Genomic DNA, 23,235 nt, shown 5'->3' with positions numbered 1-23,235 from the left:
ATTTGGTTGTTTTGTTTAGGGGTGTTTTTTATACTTGTCTGTGCTATTTTCGTGTATCAAATCAAGGATACAACCAAATGAAACATTCTTTTATACATTTCTATTTTTCAGAAACTCCAGACATTAGCATTGCTGAAGAAATCTTACAAGCAACTCTGTATGCAGCTTTTGTCCGAAACAGATTTGAAGACAACATAGATCAACATGATAGCAAATCTCTAAATATCATGTAATTTGACTTTTCCACGTTGAGCAGGATAATATCATGTCACAAATAACTGATCATTTGACAAGATGGAATACTACTTTATCATTGAAGGCAAAAATGACAACTATGTATTTGTGAAATCACTTTATTTATTTGTTATAAAATCCTGTCAACATACTAAGTAGTGTAGAGGTACTAAATACATATTTCATCATGTCATGAAATGTAAAAGCACTTTCTTTTGCATGACATAGATTTCGGATTTGATTAACTTTCCCTTTTATGAAGGAGACAAAAGCCCAAGATGTGTATTCTTCTGATAGAGGGCGATATAACAGAGAACTAAACAGTAATTTTTAACTTATCACATCCATGTACTTACAGTCAGTGGCTTCATGAAAGACGCTTTTCATTTTGAAAGCTTGATGAATGAAAATAAATAATTTTTGTCTGGTTGCAATTTTATTACTTAAATCAAAAGACTTAGACATCTAGAACAACTTGAGCTTCAAATTCTATCATTATTAAGAAGAAATACCTTTTCTATGTGCAATTGAATGAGGATCTGACACTGTTTGAGCAGACATGAAAAATCGATTTCTTGTTTATTGCCCATGGGATGTATTTCAATGTTGCAAAACATATTTTGATGTTGCTCTTGGCTTTATCACTTACAGTTTTCAGTAGATTATTAGTTTATTCAACACCATTGTCATTATTATACTTCTGGACACTGAGTTCATGAGTTGAGGAATGAAATATACTATATCATGCTTGATGTGCAATATTTTAATTACACATCTCTTTCCTTTACAAAGGAGACCGTATCAGGATGCAGTAGTACAAAACACACTGAGCAGTTCTGAATAAAAGCTGTTAGGAAGATGCTGTGATCTTGCTTTAAAACAGGCACTAAAAATCACAATATTCACTTAAAACCTCAACTTTTCTCAGATCACATAATTACATTTGTATATTTTGAATTAGAGTCCAAAGAAATGAACATATTTTATGAGTAAATCTTACAAACAAAACTCACTCAATCAAGATACAGGGACGATGAGCATCATTATCCAGTACTGTTAAATTTCCTGTAAATTTTCATGAACTTTCGGGATAAGCCAAATTATTGTGCATACTTATCAGAAGGATTGACCAATACAGACTGACTTGTAAGCCAATTGCTCTAAACTGAGCAGAATTTTAAACCATTTACGCCACACATCTGTGAAATACAGACAAGGCCTAATCCCTGCAAGCAAACTAGGAAATCCTGTCACATGAGGGCGCTAATATTTGCACTTTTTATTTTCCTTTCTGGTTTTGGAATTTTCTACCATAGGTCTGTACCTTTTTCAGGTTCTTGAAGAGAATAACTAATTTTCACTTTCAATATTATCGTACACTTTGACCACATCCATGTGATCTAACACCTGGTTGATGACCTCAGCAGCATTTTCTAGTTCTGAGTCCTTCAATGTCACAGAACTTTGGGCAAGATACTCAAGATTAACTGAGACTGGTACAAAGTTTTCAGACTCCAAATTTTCTCTGACTTTTCGAACTTCCTTTGGATCACATACAAACTGCAATAGCAGAAAGAAAAAGAGAAAATAAATAAATAAAAAAATCATAGGCTAGAGAGGCCAATAGATTTTGTGTGGCTGGATACACACATAACATTCCTTGCGAAGCACTTGGGTACAAGCAATTATGCAAATATTTCACACTGAGTAAAAGCTGGATTAGCGTGCCGTCTCCTCAGATAGTTGTCGTGCTTCCTCTACCCAAACACCCCATCCAGTAAATGCCTTAGAAATAGATATCCAGCATTGTCAAGTTAATTTTTATACACCTCGTGCAGATCAGACAAACAAAATCTAAAAGCTGCATCTCTCTTCAGTTGCATTTATGATACTAATTTTTTCCTCTGGCCCTCCTTTACTCAAGCAACACTACCAAGAAATTAACAAGATGCTATAAGTCCATGCTTCACAAGTTTACATTCTGAATGGACATTTAGATATTATTCCCAAATAGTTTTCGTCCTTCAGCCATGTTGTTTGATTACATTGACAAGCATATCGAATATTGATCCAAAAAATGTTGCAATGCACCAAAATTGATGACATGGATTGCTGTAACGTAGAACAACCAGGGAATAGATCCTGTATTTTTGTCAAGAGATAACAAACTTGGCTTATGCATGTGATAAGTTTTTGAATACATATTGTCACTGCCAATGTAGCTTTTGGCTATTTTTTCAGAACTTTTGTTTTGTGGTTCCCCTACACTTTCTATATTGAATCCCTAAACTGTAATTTAATGCCAAGTATTTAACATATCAACACAACCTATATGAGTATAATGTACATTGTTATTGTTGAAAATTGTATTCAAGTCCGGACTAGAATTCATTTGTAAACAATAAACAATGATCACTACACACATACAAGCTGTGTTGACAAAAAGAATACTCGAAATTTCAGCACGACAAACGGACTAGGGTCAGACATGGTAGTTGATATACAGAAGCAGAATACTGAAAAACTTGCCACAAGTTAAATGATCGAAACCTGGTAATCGATTTGTGGTTGAAGCATGCTAGAAGAATTACAAACCAATATCAATATATGCCACTTACCATTAATATCTGCTCTCCGTTTTCACTTTCTGTTTCCATGACGTCCTCTGCTCCCGATACTATGGCAACCTCTAATGCTTCATCCAGCAGAGTTGTTGATCCATCCTCCTTAAGACCAGACACCCTGATGACTCCCTTGTGAGCAAATGCATACATCGCTGTCCCTGGCTCACCAAGAGAGCATCTACAAATTGACATATCATAGCCTGAACGTACATGTCATGGTGTGCGTATGTTTATATTTTCTCTACCATGCAGTGCATATGTTTATATTTTCTCTACCATTGTATTGTAAAAGTTGCAATCTGTTGACATATTTTTCATTATGCATATTTGTTTCAAGTGCAAAACTCAGCCTTTTAACCACACAAAATTCTGAACTCTTTGAGTTGATTACAGATTTTTTATGAAATTTCTTTGATTCTATATATTACATGTAATAAATGTAATAAATAAATGTTCTTGCAACACAGCGAAGTGTTTCCGCTAGGTCAGTGGAGTGTCAATTCAGCATAGAGGTAACACTAGTGAAGATGATGGTTGTTTGTCAAGGGGCTATTCAAGCCTGTGGTATAGTGATAAATGCAGATACTTATGATGACATTGTGACATGATAATATGTACTTGTATATACCTGAAGTTACACGATGAAAGTGTGTGTCTTGCCATTGACAATGACTATGAGAGCAGAGCTCTAACAGCTGCTGATTTAAGTCTAAATGGGCAGAATGATAGGAACTTCTTAAAAAAAATAGCCAAAGTAAATGTCAAAATGATCACCTTCTGTCTTCCATTATTGGGAAAACATTCCATCACAGCTCCTACACAAATTTTATGTTAAATCATGCATTTTTATGTCGAAACATTTGCTACGGCTGGTATACAACTGTTACGACTTGATTAAAAACAAGCACATAGGTTGATCTAGCATATAGTCAAGCAAAGGTAATTACCCTAACTTCCTCAGTATTGTCCGTAACTCCTGCCGTGTTCTGTTTGTGTTGTCTGTGAGTACCTCTAGAAGCAGACATGAGCCAGCAGGTCCCCTTGCTTCAAAGATTACGGATGTTGATGCTACACCTTTAGAGCCAGTCTGAAAGAAAGGAAAACAGAAAAAGAGGTTGTAATAACATCTCTTTCTGATGAAAAACTGTATTTTTTCTTGTTGATAGTTTAAGAAATATTCATGATTCAAAAATGTTAGAAATTGATGAAAAATGCTAAGGATTATGCTGCAGTAGAAACTAATACAATTAATATTCAATATTTTTTGTGCAAATAAATAAGAAAATACAGTTACATGCATCATGAAAGTGAGTGCATGAAACTTAGGGTAATAGAGGGTCAAAAATTTATTGCATAAATTTGTTGAAGTTAAGTTGTTCTTCATCTGCTCTGCACTTGACCTAATGTAGATTTAGCCAAACAAATGCACTTTCTTATGGATGGCTGGATTGATTGATGGACGGTTGGACGGATGTATGAATGCCTGCCCTAAATCATGGAGCAAAACCTTGAAGTTTATTGCTGCCATTTGTTGGATATTAGAATTTCTCCTTTGAATGTGACAACTGGAAGAGAACAAAACACAGGTAATTAAAAATTATTAGTATCGTGAATGGCTAATGTGAAAAGGATAAGTTCTATTAAATTCTTTTCACTTACGCCTGCTTTGGCTATTACACCTTCAATTGTGGATTTGGGCATTCCTATAGACCTTGCCATTTGCATTAGATTTGCTAACGAAGAATTCAGTTCAGGATCAGCGCCATCACCTGTAATTAAATAAAACAGCTAATCAATTAATCTATCTTCAACAGATTTCATGATAATGATATGAAGCATGACATGGAACATGCAGAAGGATTCATAAAACATAAACATCTCATTCTGAATTCCCTTTTCTGCATAAAAGAAACTGTTGATTGGTATCAAACTGAAAAAAAATTCTATATTTGTTAGTGGCTACACAAGTACAGTTTCAACATCCTACAACAAAATATGAAACAATATAACCAAAATAATGCAAACGGTTGGTAATTTGTATACTCTATCAAAGACCCTTGTTGGTTTACTTCTCTTCCAAATGCAGCAGAGCACAGTTCCAGCTTATTCTGAATCCTTTGCAAAGCAGTTGTGACTTTAAAGTGGCAAGGCTTACAGATGATAAATGACTGAAAGGTCCTCTTCTGTTCTTTCCAGCTATACATTTTACCATACAGCAGTACGTGTCTTAAAATGCCCACTCCCGTTTATGTAACATTTCATTGCACTACAGGACACAAATTTCTAGGAGAACTATTCCTCAGGGATGAATCATTACATAGTAGGAGGGGTATTCAGAATGTTATGCAATATTTTTGCCCGTAAAGATTTGTAAATTTTTAGAGATTTAGAACTAGGTAGGGCATGGATATGTTGCGTACAGTGTTTTTCAGTCTCACTTTTTGACTTCAGTTTTGTGATTTTTTTTCTCTTTTGAAAGTTTGCCCTTTAAAGGAGACAATTTATATATTCTTTTTCAGTATTTTCGTCTTCAGCCTTTTTTGACAATTTCCTTCCAAAAGTCCTGTGAACTCATGGTAAATCCCTTGGGTAGCAATTATTACGTGAACCTGTTGTTTCTCGGCGTTACATTACTTACTCTGAACTGCAAACTTTATTTTCTGTATCATTTTACCAAATTCCTTGCTCCGCGCGAGGTCTTTTGGCCCTTTTATGTGCTTCACTTTCGACCATTTATTGTGGCCTGCCTGTCTAATTTGGCCAGTGTGAATTGGTGCCATTACAACCACGCTGTTGTAATTCACTGTCTGAGACGGCAGAGGTCTCACGTCATTGACCAAAGTACATGCGTACAAGGGCGAAATAAGATGCAGATGTCGATGTTTTCCAGAACTATGCAGCTTCGCGACAGGTGCAGCCATTGTTGAGATTATTTTGGACAGGTTTCCGTTGCTGTTAAATAGCACCAGCCACGGTCGGCAAAATGCCATGGTCAACTTTGGTACCAATGATGACAATATGCTACGAAATATCAAGAGCTAATTATAAATATGTTGAACATAAGCATGCAACGCCCATGTAGAAGTTGCTTTTAAGCCCCTCGGGTCACGATGATCTTCACCAGTAACTAAACGCACGACGTTTGCTACAGGGGGCTGACATCTTTGAAGTGCGATTGTTGGTTATATCGTTTCTCAGTCTTTTGAAGCAGCCCTGCGCAGGCGTCAACGGATTTAGCCAATCAGCTCGCAGAGATGGCGACCGCTGCCCTGGACTGATCGAGTTCAGAACCGCAGGAAGCCGGGTTGAATTCGGTGTTGCTGGCCGGAATCCACAACTTTAATACAAAAAACGCAATATAGTACTACGTCCAAAATGACGACCGTCTTGCCAGAGATTACGGAACGCCAGGTAAGCGATCTGCAAAGACAGATTTCTGTTCCGGCATGTGTGTTATTTTTTTGGCGTGCGAAATGCACATGGTGACATGGTTCACAGAAAACAATAAAGTTACTCACACAAGGGCTTCACTGTAGGGCGTTGGGGGAATCCCGCACGTTATGGGTCACGGCAACCTTGATAATATTGTTTTGCGATATAACAGTATTTTCGAATGCATGCAATATCTATATTTCATATCAAGCCAAATACGTTCGGTTCACAAAGAAAATTACAATTTTCTCGTTCCATTTATTTAGTGTGGGGGTGGGGCATAGGAGCGGCAATTGTCATTACACCTATTACTACATTTGTGTATCGTTTTACCCACCACTGCTACAAGATTTGATAAACCATGTTAATAAGATGACAAAAAATTATGGTCAAAAGCTAGAAAATGCAAGTTTGACTTTTATATAATATTGGTCAAAGCATGGTCAAAGATACCACTTATTTTAGGCGTCAGATTTTTGACAAGACATGATGGTTTGTGATATCCCAGCTCTTAATTTGCTAGGAATTACTACCAACTTGGTAACTATGCTCTTCCTCTTTCTTCCCATGATCACGGTCATCTTATTCATAGACTTACTGTATACCAAAGTAATCAATGGCAGTACGTGTACTGCATTGCTGTGATTAAATTAATGATAACATCATAATCGATGCATATAACTCTAATATTGCCATATAAACTTTGATATGCATGCCATTAGTCCAAAGTCATGTACATGGAAATTTTCATGCTGTGTTGCATATAAAAAAAGTTTCTCAAAAAAGCCTTTGTTGAATCCAAGAGTTCAATCCTGGTCCTTTAATACTATGAATGCTTTTTCCCTTGATACTTAATTCAATATATTTTGCACAATTAATACCCTCACACATACATGTATACCGGTATTAAGACTACTCCTTGCTCATCAAAGTGATCTTCATTACTTGAGATAATTACATTTCTAAATTCGATACAAACAAATCATTTCGGACAGTATGTCAAGAGTAGAAATTCCTCAGTCGTTGTATTGGCAAGAAAGGGTTGCAACAAATCCTATTACTGACCATGAAAATCTACCAACATCAGCTGTAAACTTCTAACATCATAACTTATTGTTCACCAGAGCTAAAATATAGAAAAGTAATTATGGCACAATCCATTTGTGTTGAGCTTTGCCAATGAGGGAAATAGTTTGTAGATATTTTCAAACAACTTCCTGTAATGTGTTCCTGTTTATGCAAATTTAATTTAGATTGTGACCATTCAAAGTAAAGGGGTTGACCATGTGCATTCAAGGTTTTTCAAAAAGTTGTTCTTTATAAAGTTATAGTTTGTGTATTACCAAGAATACCATTGTCAACTAACTGGTAACTAAAAATAAAACAACCCATTAAGGTTTTAGTAAGCAAAATGACTAGTGTACCATGTTCATGGAAGGAGCCTGTAAAACTAAAGATTGAAGAGACTTTGCATGCTTTGAATCTGCTGATCCATGCTCACTATTGATGTTAGGAACATAAATTTGAAGCATTCAGAGTCAACATGAATGCACCATACAAAATCAAAGGGTTAGGCTTGACCCTTTCATGCCTGACTTATTTTGTAACTTCCCACAGCTACCTCTACTATATATAAGGGTTCAGGCCTGAAAGGTTGAAGCAAATGATGCTGACATAGATTTATGAAATACTTTTGATGTTGATCTACTCAGCAACATTCCAAAACACAACTATCATTTACCAAATTTGCAATTTCTCAGTGATGTATAAAGATATTGGTATATGGATGTAAGTGTAACATTTATCATATGTACATTTCTGACTTTGATATTTGATATATTTTAGCAGAGTGAAAGTGGCGCAAAACCAATGAAAACACCCATCAGTATACTTCAAGAGCTCTGCACAAAGAGGTCGTTGACTCCAATGTATGACCTCATTGCGTGTGAAGGAGCAGCGCACCAACCAAAGTTTGTGTACAGAGTCACAGTGGGTGAACACACTGCCAATGGAGATGGCACCAGCAAGAAACAAGCTAAACACAACGCTGCAGAAAATGTCCTACAGCAGTTCAACATACAAGTGCCCAAGCCTTCACCTGCTGCACAAGAACCCAGGTAATGAATATACAGTTGCCATCATACAAAGCTTATATTTTCACCAATCACAAGAATTAGTGTTGTGCAGCTGATTTGCCAATCTTTGTGTGAATATCAACAAATTCATGCCACAGATGTATTGTTGATTTCAGACTATTTGATTGACAAGTTCAAGATATATATTCCAAACCATGTTGATTTCCTTATGATTTTCAGTTATTCTAAAGAACAAAGTCACGAATTGTACGGTGTTTGCCTGTTAATATCACTCTCCTAAACAATGTGCAAGTAGTTGGAAAAGTGTAGAACATTAGGGATTAAACCCTTGAATGACTGAAAAATACATATATCCTCCTCTTCCTCCGTAAAAAGACATGTCTTTGCTTCTCCATACAGTTGCTTACATGAAAATTTGCGTGAGAACGAGTTATGGTACATACGGTATCGGTATAATGACATACATCCAATCGACAAGTGAAAGGCACATGCATATATCAATTAACAACTGAAAGACAAAAACAAATTTTCACTAATAATCAGTAAATATTACCAAATATCACCAGTGACTGTGTCATATCAGCATGAGTGTCATTTGTGCCTCATCAGATATAAGACAAAGTCGAGTGTCTGACGTAGCACAAATGACATGAATGCTGATACAACACAAGGATCAGATGTTTTCTCATATATCATAAATGATGGGAAAAATCTTAAATTTTGTCTGAAAATTTATGGTAAACATCATCAGGCTGGAGTGATGAGTATATGACAAATTTTGTCATATACTTGCCATATACTGAGTGTGACTATAGTTTTTCAACTAAAAAAATGTATGAGAGAGAGTTACAGGAGAACAGCCTGTCACATTGTTTAGTCTCAAATACATTCTCCAAAGGAACATTCCATCACATATTTAATTTTACTGACGTCTTCCATTCAGTTCGACATTTTGAGAGTGAAAAGATATCAACTCTGCTAAAGAGAATGGTGGTACGTTTCGTTGTGTGGTTTGAAACACAGTTGTGTTGTAAGACGTTGCCAACAGCTTCTGCAGTCAACTAGAGCTGTGAATGCTTATCAGATGACATCAGACAATGTACAGTGTACCTGTATATTCTGACATCCTCACGTTTGCTGTGCAGCCTCATATCTCCCGATCACTCTGATTGCGCCCTCAGTGGTTTGACTTGAGCTGGCCTCATTGCTTTACAACCAACAAGGAGGTGTGAGAAAGTCTACAGACTGCATCCATGTCTCAGGAAATTTTCAGTATTTTTACCTCAGATCAATGTATTTTAATATCAGTTTATTTATACACATTGGTATCATTTTGTATCACAGTGACTATTGAATAAAAACAACTGCTGACACTGTGAGCTCACACCTTTCCACTTTTTGTTTCAAATCTCACGTCAAATAGCAGCCCGACTGGGTCTACTTCAACAGTAACAGATGGCACAGCCGCCTACAATGACGGCATACCTGGAAATCCAGTTGGACAGCTACAGGAATTGGTCGTGGCAAGGCACTGGAGAAGACCAGACTACATCTTACTCAGTGAATGTGGTCCTCCCCATTCCCGAGAATTTATCATCGCATGCAGAGTTCACAGTTTTCAGGAACAAGGTCAATATCATTATTTTCTGTTGCCTTTCACTCCTTTGTAATGCACTGGAAGGGATTGAAACATTCTGAAACTGAACAGAATGGTTACTTGAGTCTGGAGTGATCAAAGATTAGAGAAGTACATTGTAGTATCCAGTGTATTCTCCCATAAAATTATGTCAATTACAAATTTAAAGCCAGTGTTGCTGCTTTTATGAACTCTTTTCTTTCTCAGGATATCATTCAATTTTTCTTTCTCTTCCTCCAAATTATATCAGTACATCATTAGCCAAATTAGCTTTGCCAGTGATGACATTGACCTCTCATTTTAGAATATACTAGTACTAGTAATTGCTGATCCAACTTCTAAAGTGAACAGCGCCCTCATCTTTGTTCACCAAAATGAACATGCTAGTACAAAACTGTATTGTGGACCATTAAACTGTCATGCAAGTGACTGAATGCCAAAGAGTCATTTTGTCATATTAATTTTTGATTTCTGTCACTGGGTATGATTTTAATCTTCAAATTTTTATACCAAATCTTTTAATCTTTAAATTTTGAGTGCCTGAAGATATTGCTACATTAAATTTTCAATTTACTTTCATGTTTCTAGTATAAGTATACAAGTGTCTCTCAGCGTTCATAATACCATGACACATGGTATAACATGACACATGATGCCCAACGTAAGCAAAACCCCAGCATCTTTATACATAGTTGCATTTTGCGATAAATCATCTCCACCTCTTGATTCTACCAAAATTGTTCAGTACACAGTACTGGAGATATCTCATGATTCATTATGATTTGTATCATTGGAGATTCTTCAGGGAAGTCTGCTGTGTCTCTAATGGGTAGACAAATTCCTAGACTAGTTTTTAAAATTGTAAAGATATTACATATTCATATCCTTGATCTAACAACAGGTAAAGGCAGGTCCAAGAAAATAGCGAAACGAGCTGCTGCATGGGCCATGCTACAAAGAATTAAAGATTTACCACCAGATGCGGAAATAGGCCCTGCAGATTATGATCTAGAGCTTGGAGTTGGGGTAAGGCTTTCATTCTTGTTGCTTTCTGTATATGTATGTCATAATTTTATCAATACTGTGTTTGTTACTGAGGTATACGAGTCTAAGCCTGGTCAATGTTACCTTTACTGAAACCAGCATTTTTATTGATTGATTGATTGATTTAATATATTTATTTTGTTATTGGCAGGTTTCAAATAGCTTACCAAAGGGGAAAGGTATGATGTTATGGGGATCTCTACCTAACCCAACTGGAGAGAAGATCGCAAGGTTAAAGTCTTCCTCACTAAGTATACCAGGTACTCTTCAATTTTATTATAGATGTCAATCTCTGCCTCATTGTGTATGACAGTATCAGGTAGTCTCCAACAAATTCAATTTTTGTTCCTCAATTACGTCTGCAAATCTGACATCAAGCAGTGGATGACATCTATTAAACTTCAATTGAATGACAATAAAACTGAAGCAATACTAATATCATCATCCAGACAAGCTGCAAAATCATCTCTTCTTTCGTCATTAATTCTGGGTGATTTTGATATAATTTTTGCCTCCAGTGTCAAAAACTTAGAAGTCACACTCGAATCTAACATGAATATGTGTGAACACGTGTAGAATATTTGCAAAGCTGCATACCGGTATATTCAACTTGAACTGATTAGCTCTGTTCGTCACCTGATCTCTCCACAAGCTACTCAAATCCTTGTCTCTGCATTTGTTCTGTCTTGCTTAGACTATTGTAACTGTCTCCATTCTGGTTGCCTAAAACAGCTTATAGTTGCAAAGAGTTCTGATTGTTGTCGTTTGTCTTGTCTGTAATGTTAAGAAGTATGATTATGTCCAACCCCTTTTGCAAAAACTACATTGGCTGCCTATTTAGTTCTCACATTCACTATAAAGTTGTATCTTCTTGCTTCAATTCAGTTATGGGCACTGGACTGCAATATCTCTCTGAGCTTCAACATCGATACACTTCAAAAAGACAACTCCACTCTTCCTCAGACTCTTGTCTTCTCATTATTTTATGAGTCCGCATGGCTGTTTTAGTTTTGTGTATCAGTAATAGTTTCCCTGTTTTGTGGGAGGATTTCTTGTCTAGCGAAGTTGTCGAAGTTGACGGGATCATCACAAAACTTTCGCAACATTACCATCTTAAGATGCTTTGACAAAGGACGAAGAGTATGATAAGTTGTAGTGTAAATGTTGTTTTGTGCCGCCCTGGTCCCATTAATAATAGCCTTTGGTCATGGTCAGCTATATATGATTAAGAGAGAATCTTCAGCTTGTACTGTTGCAAAAATAACCTGAGATTGCTTGAGGTGGCATCGTTTTTGAACTGTGAACTTTAAAATGGACCTTCTGAAGTCCCATGGAAAAAACTGTTGAGTATGCAAGATGTACTTGCATCACACCATAATTTTCTGTGATGTTTGAAGAAAAACATAACAGTCAAGGCTTCAATTACATGTAACAGAGACCCCATTAGGGAAGGCAATCACAAGAATCAATGGACAAATGGAACACATTGAACCATTACGGGAAAGCTCCATTAAGTTAGGAATACCCTACTTCCCTACTTACTTATCAGAGGATCAATTTCACAGACCTGCCTTTCCTACAATGGCACCAGCTGGATAAGATAAACATAACAATGGAACATTCACACCTTGGGGGGATTAAAAGTCTTCTGTTTGTCACCCGAGTTGTTCAGGCAAAGACCCGGGTTTCAGGTACCATGCAAGTTAATGCAGTCTTTCCCTAATGACAAATTTAGAATACTTTTCCCCATCTCCTTATGCTGTAGCAAAGAGTGGCATATCCTTCTGTGATTCCATGCTGATATGCCAACTTCAGTAAAAGAATGATTTACAACCTAGCCAACTGTTAGCTAATTAGACATTCACTTTCTGGCTCATGGTATGAGTACGTGGTCACTAACTTCTTGATCATTGTTTGTGATCAGATCATTCTCTAATAATAATCCTTTGCAGTGAGAAAGTACCGGGTACATATAAGCAATCAAACCATTGGCCAATGAATATTTATAAAATTGTAATTAAACATTCCAAATCATGTGAGCTTGACCTTTATACATTGTACATGATGTATTTTGATGTTTCAACACTATTACATTTTTATTCAGGACTAGTAGACTTTATTTTTGACAAGTCCTGGTCTGATTGACTTTGCCAGGATATTGCAACTCTGGAATCCCATTTTCCTTGTTATTTCGAGACATCATTTGGTGTTACCATGGCGCTTGTTTATTTGAGAAAACAAAAACTCACAAAACTCACATCAAAATAATTGAGCTCAAACAATAGCACAGGTTCACAGGTATTTCTCTGTGCAGACACAATAACAAGCTTACACTGACCCAAGGAGGCATTTTGAGCTTCAAGGTGAGTTGTACTGGTAAAGTAGATGCTGTTGGCAATGTGGTCAACCAAAATGCCAGCTGTGCTCTCATTCACTCACCTGCCCAACCATCCAACCAACTACCCATTCACCCACTCACTTACCTCTTTTTTTTCTCATTTTCTTTGCATCTGTATGAGTTTATTTGTGTGTTGTCACTCTTCTCTTTCTTGAGGAAGAATAAAGAAACAACAACAACAACAACTCACCAACCCACCCAGCCATCATTCCATCCAAACGGCTCTCCATCATCTCACCCTTATCAACACGTAGCCTGTAAAGATAATTTTATTCATATCTGGTGTATTTATATCGATGTTTTCCCACACATTATCCAGATACCAATTATTGCAAGCTACTTCAAGAGATTGCTGAAGAGCAAAACTTTGAGGTAAGATACATTGCCATAGAGGAACTGAGCCACACTGGACAGCATCAGTGCCTGGTCCAACTCACAACAACTCCCGTGGCCGTGTGCCAAGGAACAGGACAAACGGCTGAGGACTCAAGGGCAGAAGCTGCCCACAATGCACTTGAATACATGAAGATAATGGCCCGTAAAGCCACGACTACTCCCTCTACAAAGTGATGAAAAACCTCTGCAGTTTTTTGTATGCTGCAATATCAACAAACCTAAAGAGTATCAAGGGGCTGGTTGTCCATCGTCATCATTTGTCAGAATCCAGTAACTTGGAACCTGCTTCTGAAAAAAAATAGCATCAATGACACTGTGCTCCCATTTTAATCAGCGTTGATGTGTAAATGTGCAACTAATGCATAGTGTATGTATGTCATACTCCTACCGGCCAACTTTCACACAGATCCTGAAGAATCCAATACTTGATATGCACATAATTAATGAGAACATAACGATTTTGTCATAACTGACAAAAGACATACTGAAAACTTGGGATCTGCTAACCAAAGTTCAAAGCTCAATGATGGGTACGCAAACACAAATGACTTTTTTCCAAATTACAAAAATATCCTCACAAATACAGTGTAGTTATTGTCATCCTCAGTTATAAATCTGAACATGTCTGTATGGAATGTCAAGTCAAAGCAAATTTGAAGCAATCAAACTTTGGCTTACTCAAAGATTTTTTAACAAAACTTGCAAAATTAATCTCCACAATGCAATGTTTTTTTGTATTTTTTTCTATTTTGAAGAGGTTTAACATCAATTATATCATAGTTTTCACAAATTTAAATGAGAGATGCCATGGATTAGACAACCAGAATTTCACAATTTCTAAGAAGAAACTTCAATGAAAGCTAGAAAAATACTCAAAAACTTACGGGTCTGTAATTTTATCATAGTTTGAACAAATCTGAATCAGAACATCTCACCAAACCAGCTAACCAAATTTCAAAGCTGCTAGAGAAGAGGTTTAGAGGAAATTATATGCATCTAAACATTGAGTTCAAATTATAGGAGATCTCAAGTTGTCCAAGGTGGCAAACAAATTCACAAGAGCATGCTGTAGAATATCATTCACCAAGTTCCTGTTGCCTTAATTCAGGTACTTGTATGGCAAATCGTGGCTGAAAACCAATTATCCATAGATTTTTATGATGTCTCTGTCAGATTTGTTCAAATTGTGATTAGCTATCATATTTGTGTTTTTAAGATGATTGTCCAATATTTTGTTGGATGATTTTCTCGGACACCTTGGCTAATTTGGATCAAAATTTGCTTTCAAATGTTTTTATCTGATTGGCGTAATTAATGGCTTGTGTGACCCTTGGGATGACCTTATTTATATTTGTTCATTAAACACACTGAATTTTTAGGATATTTTTTCAATCATATTTGGTAAAAAGTGAGATGACTTTGTATTTATTATTTTGAGTGAAACTAGAAATTTGTAAAGTCAGCAAAATCATGGATTTGTTTTGTTGGTTAGATAATGCTTGTGCATTGTTTAAGACTGGGAAAAATTAGATTTTAATTACCTTGTTTTTATTTTGTGTGAAATATCACAGCAGCTACACACTGATCACTTGTTAATAATTCCCATCAAAGTGTTCTATTCACTGTTTGTTGGTTTTTTACAAATTAATTGAATAGTTGCTAGATGTTTTGTAGATAGATTACACTTTGTACATATTTTTATTTATATATATATGTCCGTTTTGAAACACTGCAGTTTTTGTAAGTGAGGGTGCTTCTGTATCAGGTACTTTTAAACAACATAACCAGTAAAGAAATATGTTTGTTCTTGCCTTTCTCAGTCTCACAGACAAACTTTGTGCCAGTATTTTGCAGAGCAAAGGAAATTTGAACCATCTGCCAATGAAAAACTTTTAAGGAAAAGTACTTGAAATAAACCTGACACAAAACACCCTGACTTATTAAGGTGTAGTAGCAAGTAGCACAGACCAAGACATTCTTGTAACGTACTTGAACCAAGTGTATGATGGAATCCATGTATCACATCTGAAATATTATGCCCATCATGTACACACACACATGCACACAAACATGTGTGAGGAATCTGTGTACTAATTTGTTAAGTCAGCAATCATGATAAGCGTCTAAAGCCAAATTGCTGAGAAAATCATTCTTAGGTGGCTTGGACAGATAATTAATTGTTAGCATTGACGAAGTACATGTAACTGAAAACACGAAGAAGCCAATTGAAGAGATGATTCCAACTTTGCACCAGCAATATTAATTTCTACAATAACTAAAGTAATGTCAAGGAGTGGCTTAGATCTCACGTAAATGGAAACATAAGAGAATTACCCCTAACCCCTTTTGTGAAGAAGCCTCAACCATTGTTCAAAATGGCAGGTGGATTTGACCCCACATGACTTTATCATGATATGAAATGAAAAATTAAGTCTTCCGACAGTATTTTTCCTTCAAGTAGTATACATTAGCTGTAGCAGAATAATTAGTGTGTAGTCAATATTTGCCAATATTTGTTCTTTATTTTTGTTGTTATTTTAGTATTGTGACAATTTTGCATCCACTGAGTTGTTCATTCAGGCAACTTTCACCGTCCACAATGGCTGTACTCAACTAATGGACCAGATGCGGTAACTTTTTGATGATTTTTTTCACATTTGTGTAGAGTGTCAACCACAGTTTCTTGTTCTACTCTTCAAAACAGGTTGAGATACACTATTCAGTTTGTCAACTTTACCTGTACACGTACAGACTGCATTGTTATTATTGACAGTAAATTCTGGTTGTCATTAGAATTAAAATGAAAAGAAAGTGCATTTTGCATGTAAGCAACACACATGCAAAATGCACTTTGTTTTCATTTTAATTCTCATGACATCCAGAATTTACTGTCAACAACAACAAAGCAGTCTGTACAGTTGTACATGTACAGGTAAAGTTGACAAACTGAATATTGTATCTCAACCTGTTTTGAAGAGTAGAACAAGAAACTGTGGTTGACACTCTACACTAATGTGAAAAAAATCATCAAGTTCTTATTCTTCTCACCAAAGTATATTAAGTATATCAAGTTCTTATTCTTCTCACCAAAGTACATTGAAACACATACTATTGAGCTTGTCAACACTTGCAATCGGCAAAGAATTCAAAAATAATGAAAAAATTGTCAAAGTTATAGCTTTTGGCCCTTTAAACAGTGTTGAACTGTCAGTGAACAAAATAACTGATAAGCAGTACTTCATCGATAGCAAACCTAAATCAGGCTGAAAATCAACACACCTGTACTATTGCATGCGCGTGTAGGCAGCACTGTCTTCATTAACAGGTTTGCAAACTATTGTCAGTCTATCTGCTGTTAACTATCAACTTGTGTCACTTAAAAATCACAGGTCACAGTGGTTCAATATTTGGTTCACAGTTATAAAGGTATAGGGCTGAACAAAAAAAAATTGTGCTGTTCCGATAACCCGACCTACCCTATTTTTTACCTGCTGACCCTAAAACGTTTTAGAGCTATGTAAACACGGAAGTTAAAAAAAGGAAACAAAAACCCCGTAAAACCACGCGTTCGTTACTTGGCATTTGATTTTTGCTTGAACAAGGATGTCTTTTATGTTTTTTTCCTTTATATGTATGATACATTTTTCTGGAAATGTTATGGCCAGTGCTTGACCCCCCCCCCCCCCCCCCCCGAACCCCTGAAAAATTCATATTTAAAAATAAAAATATTTTGGAAAACAAATTTCTACCAACCTACCTATTTTTGAAAACCATATTATTGGAACATATTTTTAAAGTATAATATCAATCAAATTTGTGGCCTAGATGGTGTTTGGGGTCACCAATATTTGCCTATACCACTCACAATTTATGCTGTCATTTCCAGACAAAGAGTCTTCACAAAAAATTCTTGTGTGATAACCTTCAAGTTTGGTTTAAGAGGTCCAGGATTAACTCATACAGGTTTGTGCAAATTGTGACTGAATTCACAATGTAGCATGTTTGAGGATATTTTTGTCATGTTTTGTCAGAAAAATCTTCTCAGACTCTAAAGGTCATATTAGCTCTAATATTTAGTTTCTGGGTTTTTTAGGACTCTTTACTCAGATGTGTTCAAATTGTGAGTTAATGGATTGTACGTGTTGATCTCAGTGTAAATGAATAGCATTAGGGTCTTTGTTCAATCCACAGCAACACCAACCACCTTCAATTGCATAGAAAAAACGTAGCAACAAGATTTAGTGTGCAGTAATTATGAGAAAGAAATCTTGTCTTTCTTGGTTTGAAAGTTCTGTCTATATTCTTCCTTATCACTACAGCCGAGTTGTTGCTTTTATGTGTCTTTGTTTCGAGTGCAAAGGGATTGTGTCATAATTTGTTTTCAAAGTTGTATAAATTATCAACTTCATAAAATCGAAATGTCCAGTGTTTCTGTAAAATTTGTGTATCACAAAAGCACTGCGGAGCTGTATTGGCCACTACTGGTAGGTCATCAAATATAAATGTAGAAAGTAGGAAAAGTATGAGGTTTGTACTTCAGTGTATGTGATACTTTAGCATCATGGCATTATGGTGACATAATCAATATATTCAGCAAACAAGAACATGGTTTATAGATAAGGTAAAGCTTAGCTAGTGCTAACATTGTGCTGTTATCATCAATAATTGTTTCAAAGAAAAAAGATTTTACTACAAAAACAAAGTCATGAACCTTGCATGACTTTTTCAATTTATTGCAGTGAAAAAAAGTGCGACCATAGAACAAAGAATGTGTCTTGGTTGAAGCTGTAACCATTTTTGACACTTTGTCATTTTAGTCAAAATTTAATTTAAAATGGTTAAAATTTGATCTTTACTTGTATGAAAACCATCCTCATGTAAACTACATATCAGGATGAAACACACTGGCCACAAGAAAAAAGTTGTTGCCAAACCTCAGAAGGAAAGAATCATTGTTGGACTTTGATATTTTCACAGATAAAGAGTAGAGTAGCACCATTTGTCCAAAAACTTTGATTGTATGAAAATTATTTACATTTATTTTAGAAGAAAAAATCAGAAAAGGGCAACCTCAGAGGTACTTTTGTCTGTAGCAGTTTTGTTGTGCATTTTTTATTGAATTATTACACCATACAGCTGTAGTAAATGCATTACAGCTTGTAATAGTGCAGAGGAGTAGGCAATGCACTTGTGTAGCAGGTGAGTTAAGTATGTACCTGAATGGCAGGTGAGTTAGGCATTTATGTGCAAGTATGGCAGATGGGTTTAGCAATATGTATGGCAAATTAAGATTTTTAGCCATGAACTTTGGCGAATGAGTTAGGACATTTATTTTGCAAAATAACGTTTACATTTTGGCTGCGTCACTCATGACAATAGTACATTGACATTAACAACCTTTCCATATTGTTATCACGAATTCCTGCTCTGTTGGCAGTGGGAATCTAATCACCATTTGGATGATATTCTATGAGACATATCAAGAATCCTGGATTCATGATTTCATTCCCAACAATGCCAAAGTTAAGGAACCAAACACATACATAGAAATGTAGAAACTGAATCATGTGTCTAAGATTATGAAGAAAGCTTGGGATGTTTTTAACCATTTTGCTACCATGTTTGGTACTGTGAAACACCTATTACTTAACATTAGTAGGTTCATTCTGTAAACAGATCATTGAGGAATGCTGAGCTACAGTTTTGTTGTACACTGAGCATCAGAGAGTTGAAGGCTGTAGTCGTTGTCCACTGTAAAGATTTGCCAATAATCAAATGTTTTAAAAAATACTTGTTGTGTACAACATTTTCAGTATTCTGAACATAGCTGTAGATGCGGCACAACATGGCTGACTAACCTGAAGCCAATGGACAATGTACTGGTATCATCAGCCTTCATTTTGTTGGTAAAGTGTGAAATTACGCAAACACAGATGCAAAAGTGGTGAAAACTCTTGTGTATACAATCAAAGTTAGGGTTGGTGTATATTACTTAATTTGGTGAAACACAAAATATTGTTTATCTAGAAAAACCAAATACATGCCGAGTGTCATATTATCAGTTGTATTATCGTTACCTTTGAATCTACCAATCCTGCTTAAGCAGCCACAAGTTTAAGCACAGCACATCAATGCATCCATCTTTTGACATTACAGAGGCCTTTTCCCAATTTTCCAGTCATAATTGCAAGGTTAAAGATGTTTCATCATGGAAAACCACCACAAGCAGAAAACTACATTTTCCCATACTTAACCTTATCAGGAAATCTGTAAAAACAAGAAGGGATACCTAGCTGTTTTAAAAGACTTATTATAAGGACAATTTTTTATGAAGTGTATTAAATGCTAGTGTCACTTTTGAAATGAGAAATTTCTTAGTAGAAATTACCTTTGATATTTCTGTGTTGATGTACTGTAAATTTGTAGTGTGAAAAGACCAGCAAATGGGAAAGCAGTCACAAGATGATTAGAATGCTACCTTTTTATACTTTGTAAGTTATTTGCTGCAGTTTGGAAGAAACTTGTATTATATTTTGGCAGATTTCTCCAAAAAAAGAAAGAAAATCATTTTTATACTTGCAAAAAGAAAAACTTATCTTTATAAACAGACTGAAATACAACTGCATCTTGATACATCTTGTGGCTGTTCCCGTTTGGTGGCCTTTATATCGGATAAATGTTGTGTTCTTATAACCATGCATGTACATACAAAAATCTTTTACGAGACTTTTTTTCATAAATTTAGGGTATGTTAATACTGTTGGCTACAGAAGTTATAACAATACCCCGTGAGTTATTGAAGCAAGTCTCACGTCTTCCCTTATTTTAGCTGGAGACATTTTTTTATTTCTGGTTTCTGACTGGTTGCAACTTGTCTGAGTGTCGACTTCTAAGTCCATTTTAAAAGTTTTCTTTCCGGATGCTTCCAAAGCTGTAACTAGAGTGTAGAAATGTAGGTGTGAACTTTTTCAAGTATGTCTAGTTTGGTAACCTTTCAATGAAAACTATAAATATATTTAATTATGTTCAACTGATTTATTTTTGCCTATTTTTGGGCCGATTTATATCTATATAGATGCAAATCAAACAGCAATGACATTTTGTGATGCCATTTCAAGTAATAAAGTAAACCATCACAAGTTAATATGTTCTTTATACGTTTTCGCTTCCAGTGTGTCAAAAACAATGACTGTATTATCATTTGAAACTTGAGTATTTGGGCGGCGAGACTAATGCCAGAAATGATCGGTCATTAATATATATTTTAAAAGAATTGAACAACTTTGAAGGGGCTTTGGGTTGCCCTGCATACATGTATATCTTTCAAGTGAAGAGTTTAGGATGTCTAAGTTACCCATCAGTCAAGTTTCAATCCAAGTTTCTTCTGCACTGACTCTAGTTTCTTACATGGCTGTATGATCTATGAGATATTTATTCAAAATATGCAATGAAGAACAAGGGACAGTACATTATATTCAGATACTAGTGAACAAAAAGGAGAATTTTATAATCATTTGGCCATTCTATGAATGTGTGGCTGTTCATTTGGTCGGCAATGTGACAAACAATGAATGTCTCAATGCTTTGAGTCCTGCCTTCCATAGAATATTGGTGCAACCTAAGTATTCTCACTGTGGAGCTGGACCTGCACACAATGGGAAAAGGTCATTTAATTTTTAAGTGGTCATTTTCTGCCGTTCTGAAGGTATGTCATTGATGCAGAATGAACATACTTCACATTTCTTAGGGAATTTGTACCAGCTGGCCCATTTCAACAGATCTAGACCGCCATGCATGTATCTTGGTGAAAGTGAAGGATCAATTTATGTATGGCATCCTTTTTTACATATGACATTTGTTACATTGTATGTCTAAGACAATTATTTGCAGTGTTCAACATCATCTTTGTAAATTATGGCCGTCTTCTTTGAAGGCACACATTGTTTTCAGACTTGAACTTGTCATCATTTGAATTTTCAAAACCTTCAAAATGTACAAATCATCAACTTTCATTAGGAAAGATAAATGAGACAGTTGTCATGTATCCTTATGTTTCCATAGAGGTTATAAACATACTTGTTCTGGATTCATATGTCATGTATAAGAGACTACTTCGTCTTTGCCAGAAAAAGTTGCAAATTTGAAACACTTTCCTGTGTGTATAAATTTGTTTGCTACAAGTATGCAAATATCAGACCAATGTGCAGTGGCTCACATGGGTAGAGCTTATTGATGATTTTAATAATAATAATAATAGTTTATTTTAATAATTCACAGTAACTTAAGGAGTCTGAAGCTAAAGCTATTGTGTATCTGATTGGCTGATTTGAAATGATTCATTAATGTCCATGGTACTCGGCTAACCAATGAGATACAATCCTCTTCAACGTTGCACAATGCCAGGTGTAAATAGGTCAAGGCTCGTACAACAGCAAGTTTCCTGTCAGTAGATAGGGCAAACTATCAGAAAGAATTCTTTACCATTCTAGAAAGAACTTGAATCAAAAATCAGAATTTGTCAATGTAGGGGCATATGCATTGAAAGACAGACAGTGACTGCAGTCTGAATTCACACAGCAATCAAGCTTTCACATCAGGAAACATTTTAAAATCAAAATTGTAGCAATTCATAGAACATGTGTGTAGTGAAACACTAAGATTGGTGATTTCAGCCCATAATGAGATACTAGGCTAATCCCTTGTGTGGTGAACAACTTTCCGTGTTGAACAGATATTGGTTAGCTGCATATCATTGATATCAATGAATCATTTCAAAACAGCCAATCAACTACAAAATATCCTTCATTTCAGACTCCTTAAGTTGCTGTGAGTAATTACAATCTACCAATCAGCTACAGCCTTCTGGCCTATTGACCCAAATTTGTCCAATATTTTGATCAGAAAGTGGACATTGTCAGTCCTCTATATCAAATACAGCTAACAGGGAATTCAGATCATATTGCAGCCCAGATGAATATGGTAGTAGAAATAGCTCCATTTAATATCAAAGACTTTTGGTTTAAATCAGTATTTTGAGAAATATTTAAGATTTACAGATATTTCACCTGTATTTGTAATTGTGTGTCAGTCAGCTTCAACATTTTTAAGTGTAGTGACATGGTCTTTTAAAATTATTTTTTTGATTTTTGTTTTTAATTTCTGCCAACAAAACAAAAGGTCAAGTGATGTGATTTGAAGTGTCTGTACATTTACATCAATCCATCCATCCCTGTTTTCCCTGTAGAGTGTGTGGTATGATCAAGTTATTCCTGGTCATAATAGGAGTCTTCTATTTTACAGGGCATCAGAGGGGTGGGCAGATTGAAACCCAAATGCAGTGAAGCAATACGAAGGGACACTAAAAATCACGAAAGT

At 35.7% G+C, this 23,235-nt stretch overlaps 2 protein-coding genes across 3 annotated transcripts; one reads left to right on the top strand and one right to left on the bottom strand.

Annotated features, from left to right (window-relative positions):
- Window positions 1–337: 337 nt before the first annotated feature.
- On the bottom strand, window positions 338–6,042 carry LOC139141163 (translational activator of cytochrome c oxidase 1-like). Its single transcript, XM_070710776.1, has 5 exons — window positions 5,497–6,042; window positions 4,518–4,627; window positions 3,806–3,945; window positions 2,853–3,036; window positions 338–1,794 (listed from the first exon to the last, which is right to left on the bottom strand). Exons 1-5 carry the CDS (start codon window positions 5,846–5,848, stop codon window positions 1,585–1,587), a joined length of 996 nt encoding a protein of 331 aa, XP_070566877.1. The 5' UTR covers window positions 5,849–6,042; the 3' UTR covers window positions 338–1,584.
- Window positions 6,043–6,107: 65 nt separating this feature from the next.
- Window positions 6,108–15,395, top strand: LOC139141162 (interferon-inducible double-stranded RNA-dependent protein kinase activator A homolog). 2 transcript variants are annotated; one of them, XM_070710775.1, is made up of 6 exons: window positions 6,108–6,269; window positions 8,139–8,407; window positions 9,810–10,015; window positions 10,924–11,048; window positions 11,218–11,326; window positions 13,784–15,395. In XM_070710775.1, the coding sequence occupies exons 1-6, from the start codon at window positions 6,234–6,236 to the stop codon at window positions 14,032–14,034; spliced, it is 996 nt and encodes a 331-aa protein (XP_070566876.1). In that variant the 5' UTR covers window positions 6,108–6,233; the 3' UTR covers window positions 14,035–15,395. The 2 variants fall into 2 exon arrangements, with proteins under 2 accessions (XP_070566876.1, XP_070566875.1); XM_070710774.1 differs by having other exon boundaries at window positions 8,136–8,407.
- The last annotated feature ends 7,840 nt before the right edge of the window (window positions 15,396–23,235 follow it).

This window comes from Ptychodera flava, chromosome 9, assembly GCF_041260155.1.
Source record: "Ptychodera flava strain L36383 chromosome 9, AS_Pfla_20210202, whole genome shotgun sequence".
NCBI classification, from domain to species: domain Eukaryota; kingdom Metazoa; phylum Hemichordata; class Enteropneusta; family Ptychoderidae; genus Ptychodera; species Ptychodera flava.
This window is presented reverse-complemented; position numbering and strand designations above follow the sequence as displayed.

What these genes read in the sequence shown, in the direction of transcription:
- LOC139141162 (XM_070710774.1), top strand. Translation starts at nt 6,234, where the DNA reads ATGACGACCGTCTTGCCAGAGATTACGGAACGCCAG. An exon ending in CAGAGATTACGGAACGCCAG is followed by an intron (nt 6,270 to 8,135) that starts GTAAGCGATCTG and finishes GATATATTTTAG; the next exon opens with CAGAGTGAAAGTGGCGCAAA. An exon ending in TTCCTCACTAAGTATACCAG is followed by an intron (nt 11,327 to 13,783) that starts GTACTCTTCAAT and finishes CACATTATCCAG; the next exon opens with ATACCAATTATTGCAAGCTA.
- LOC139141163 (XM_070710776.1), bottom strand. Translation starts at nt 5,848, where the DNA reads ATGGCATTTTGCCGACCGTGGCTGGTGCTATTTAACAGCAACGGAAAC. An exon ending in AATAAAGTTTGCAGTTCAGA is followed by an intron (nt 4,628 to 5,496) that starts GTAAGTAATGTA and finishes ATTTAATTACAG; the next exon opens with GTGATGGCGCTGATCCTGAA. An exon ending in GTGTAATAGCCAAAGCAGGC is followed by an intron (nt 3,946 to 4,517) that starts GTAAGTGAAAAG and finishes CCTTTCTTTCAG; the next exon opens with ACTGGCTCTAAAGGTGTAGC.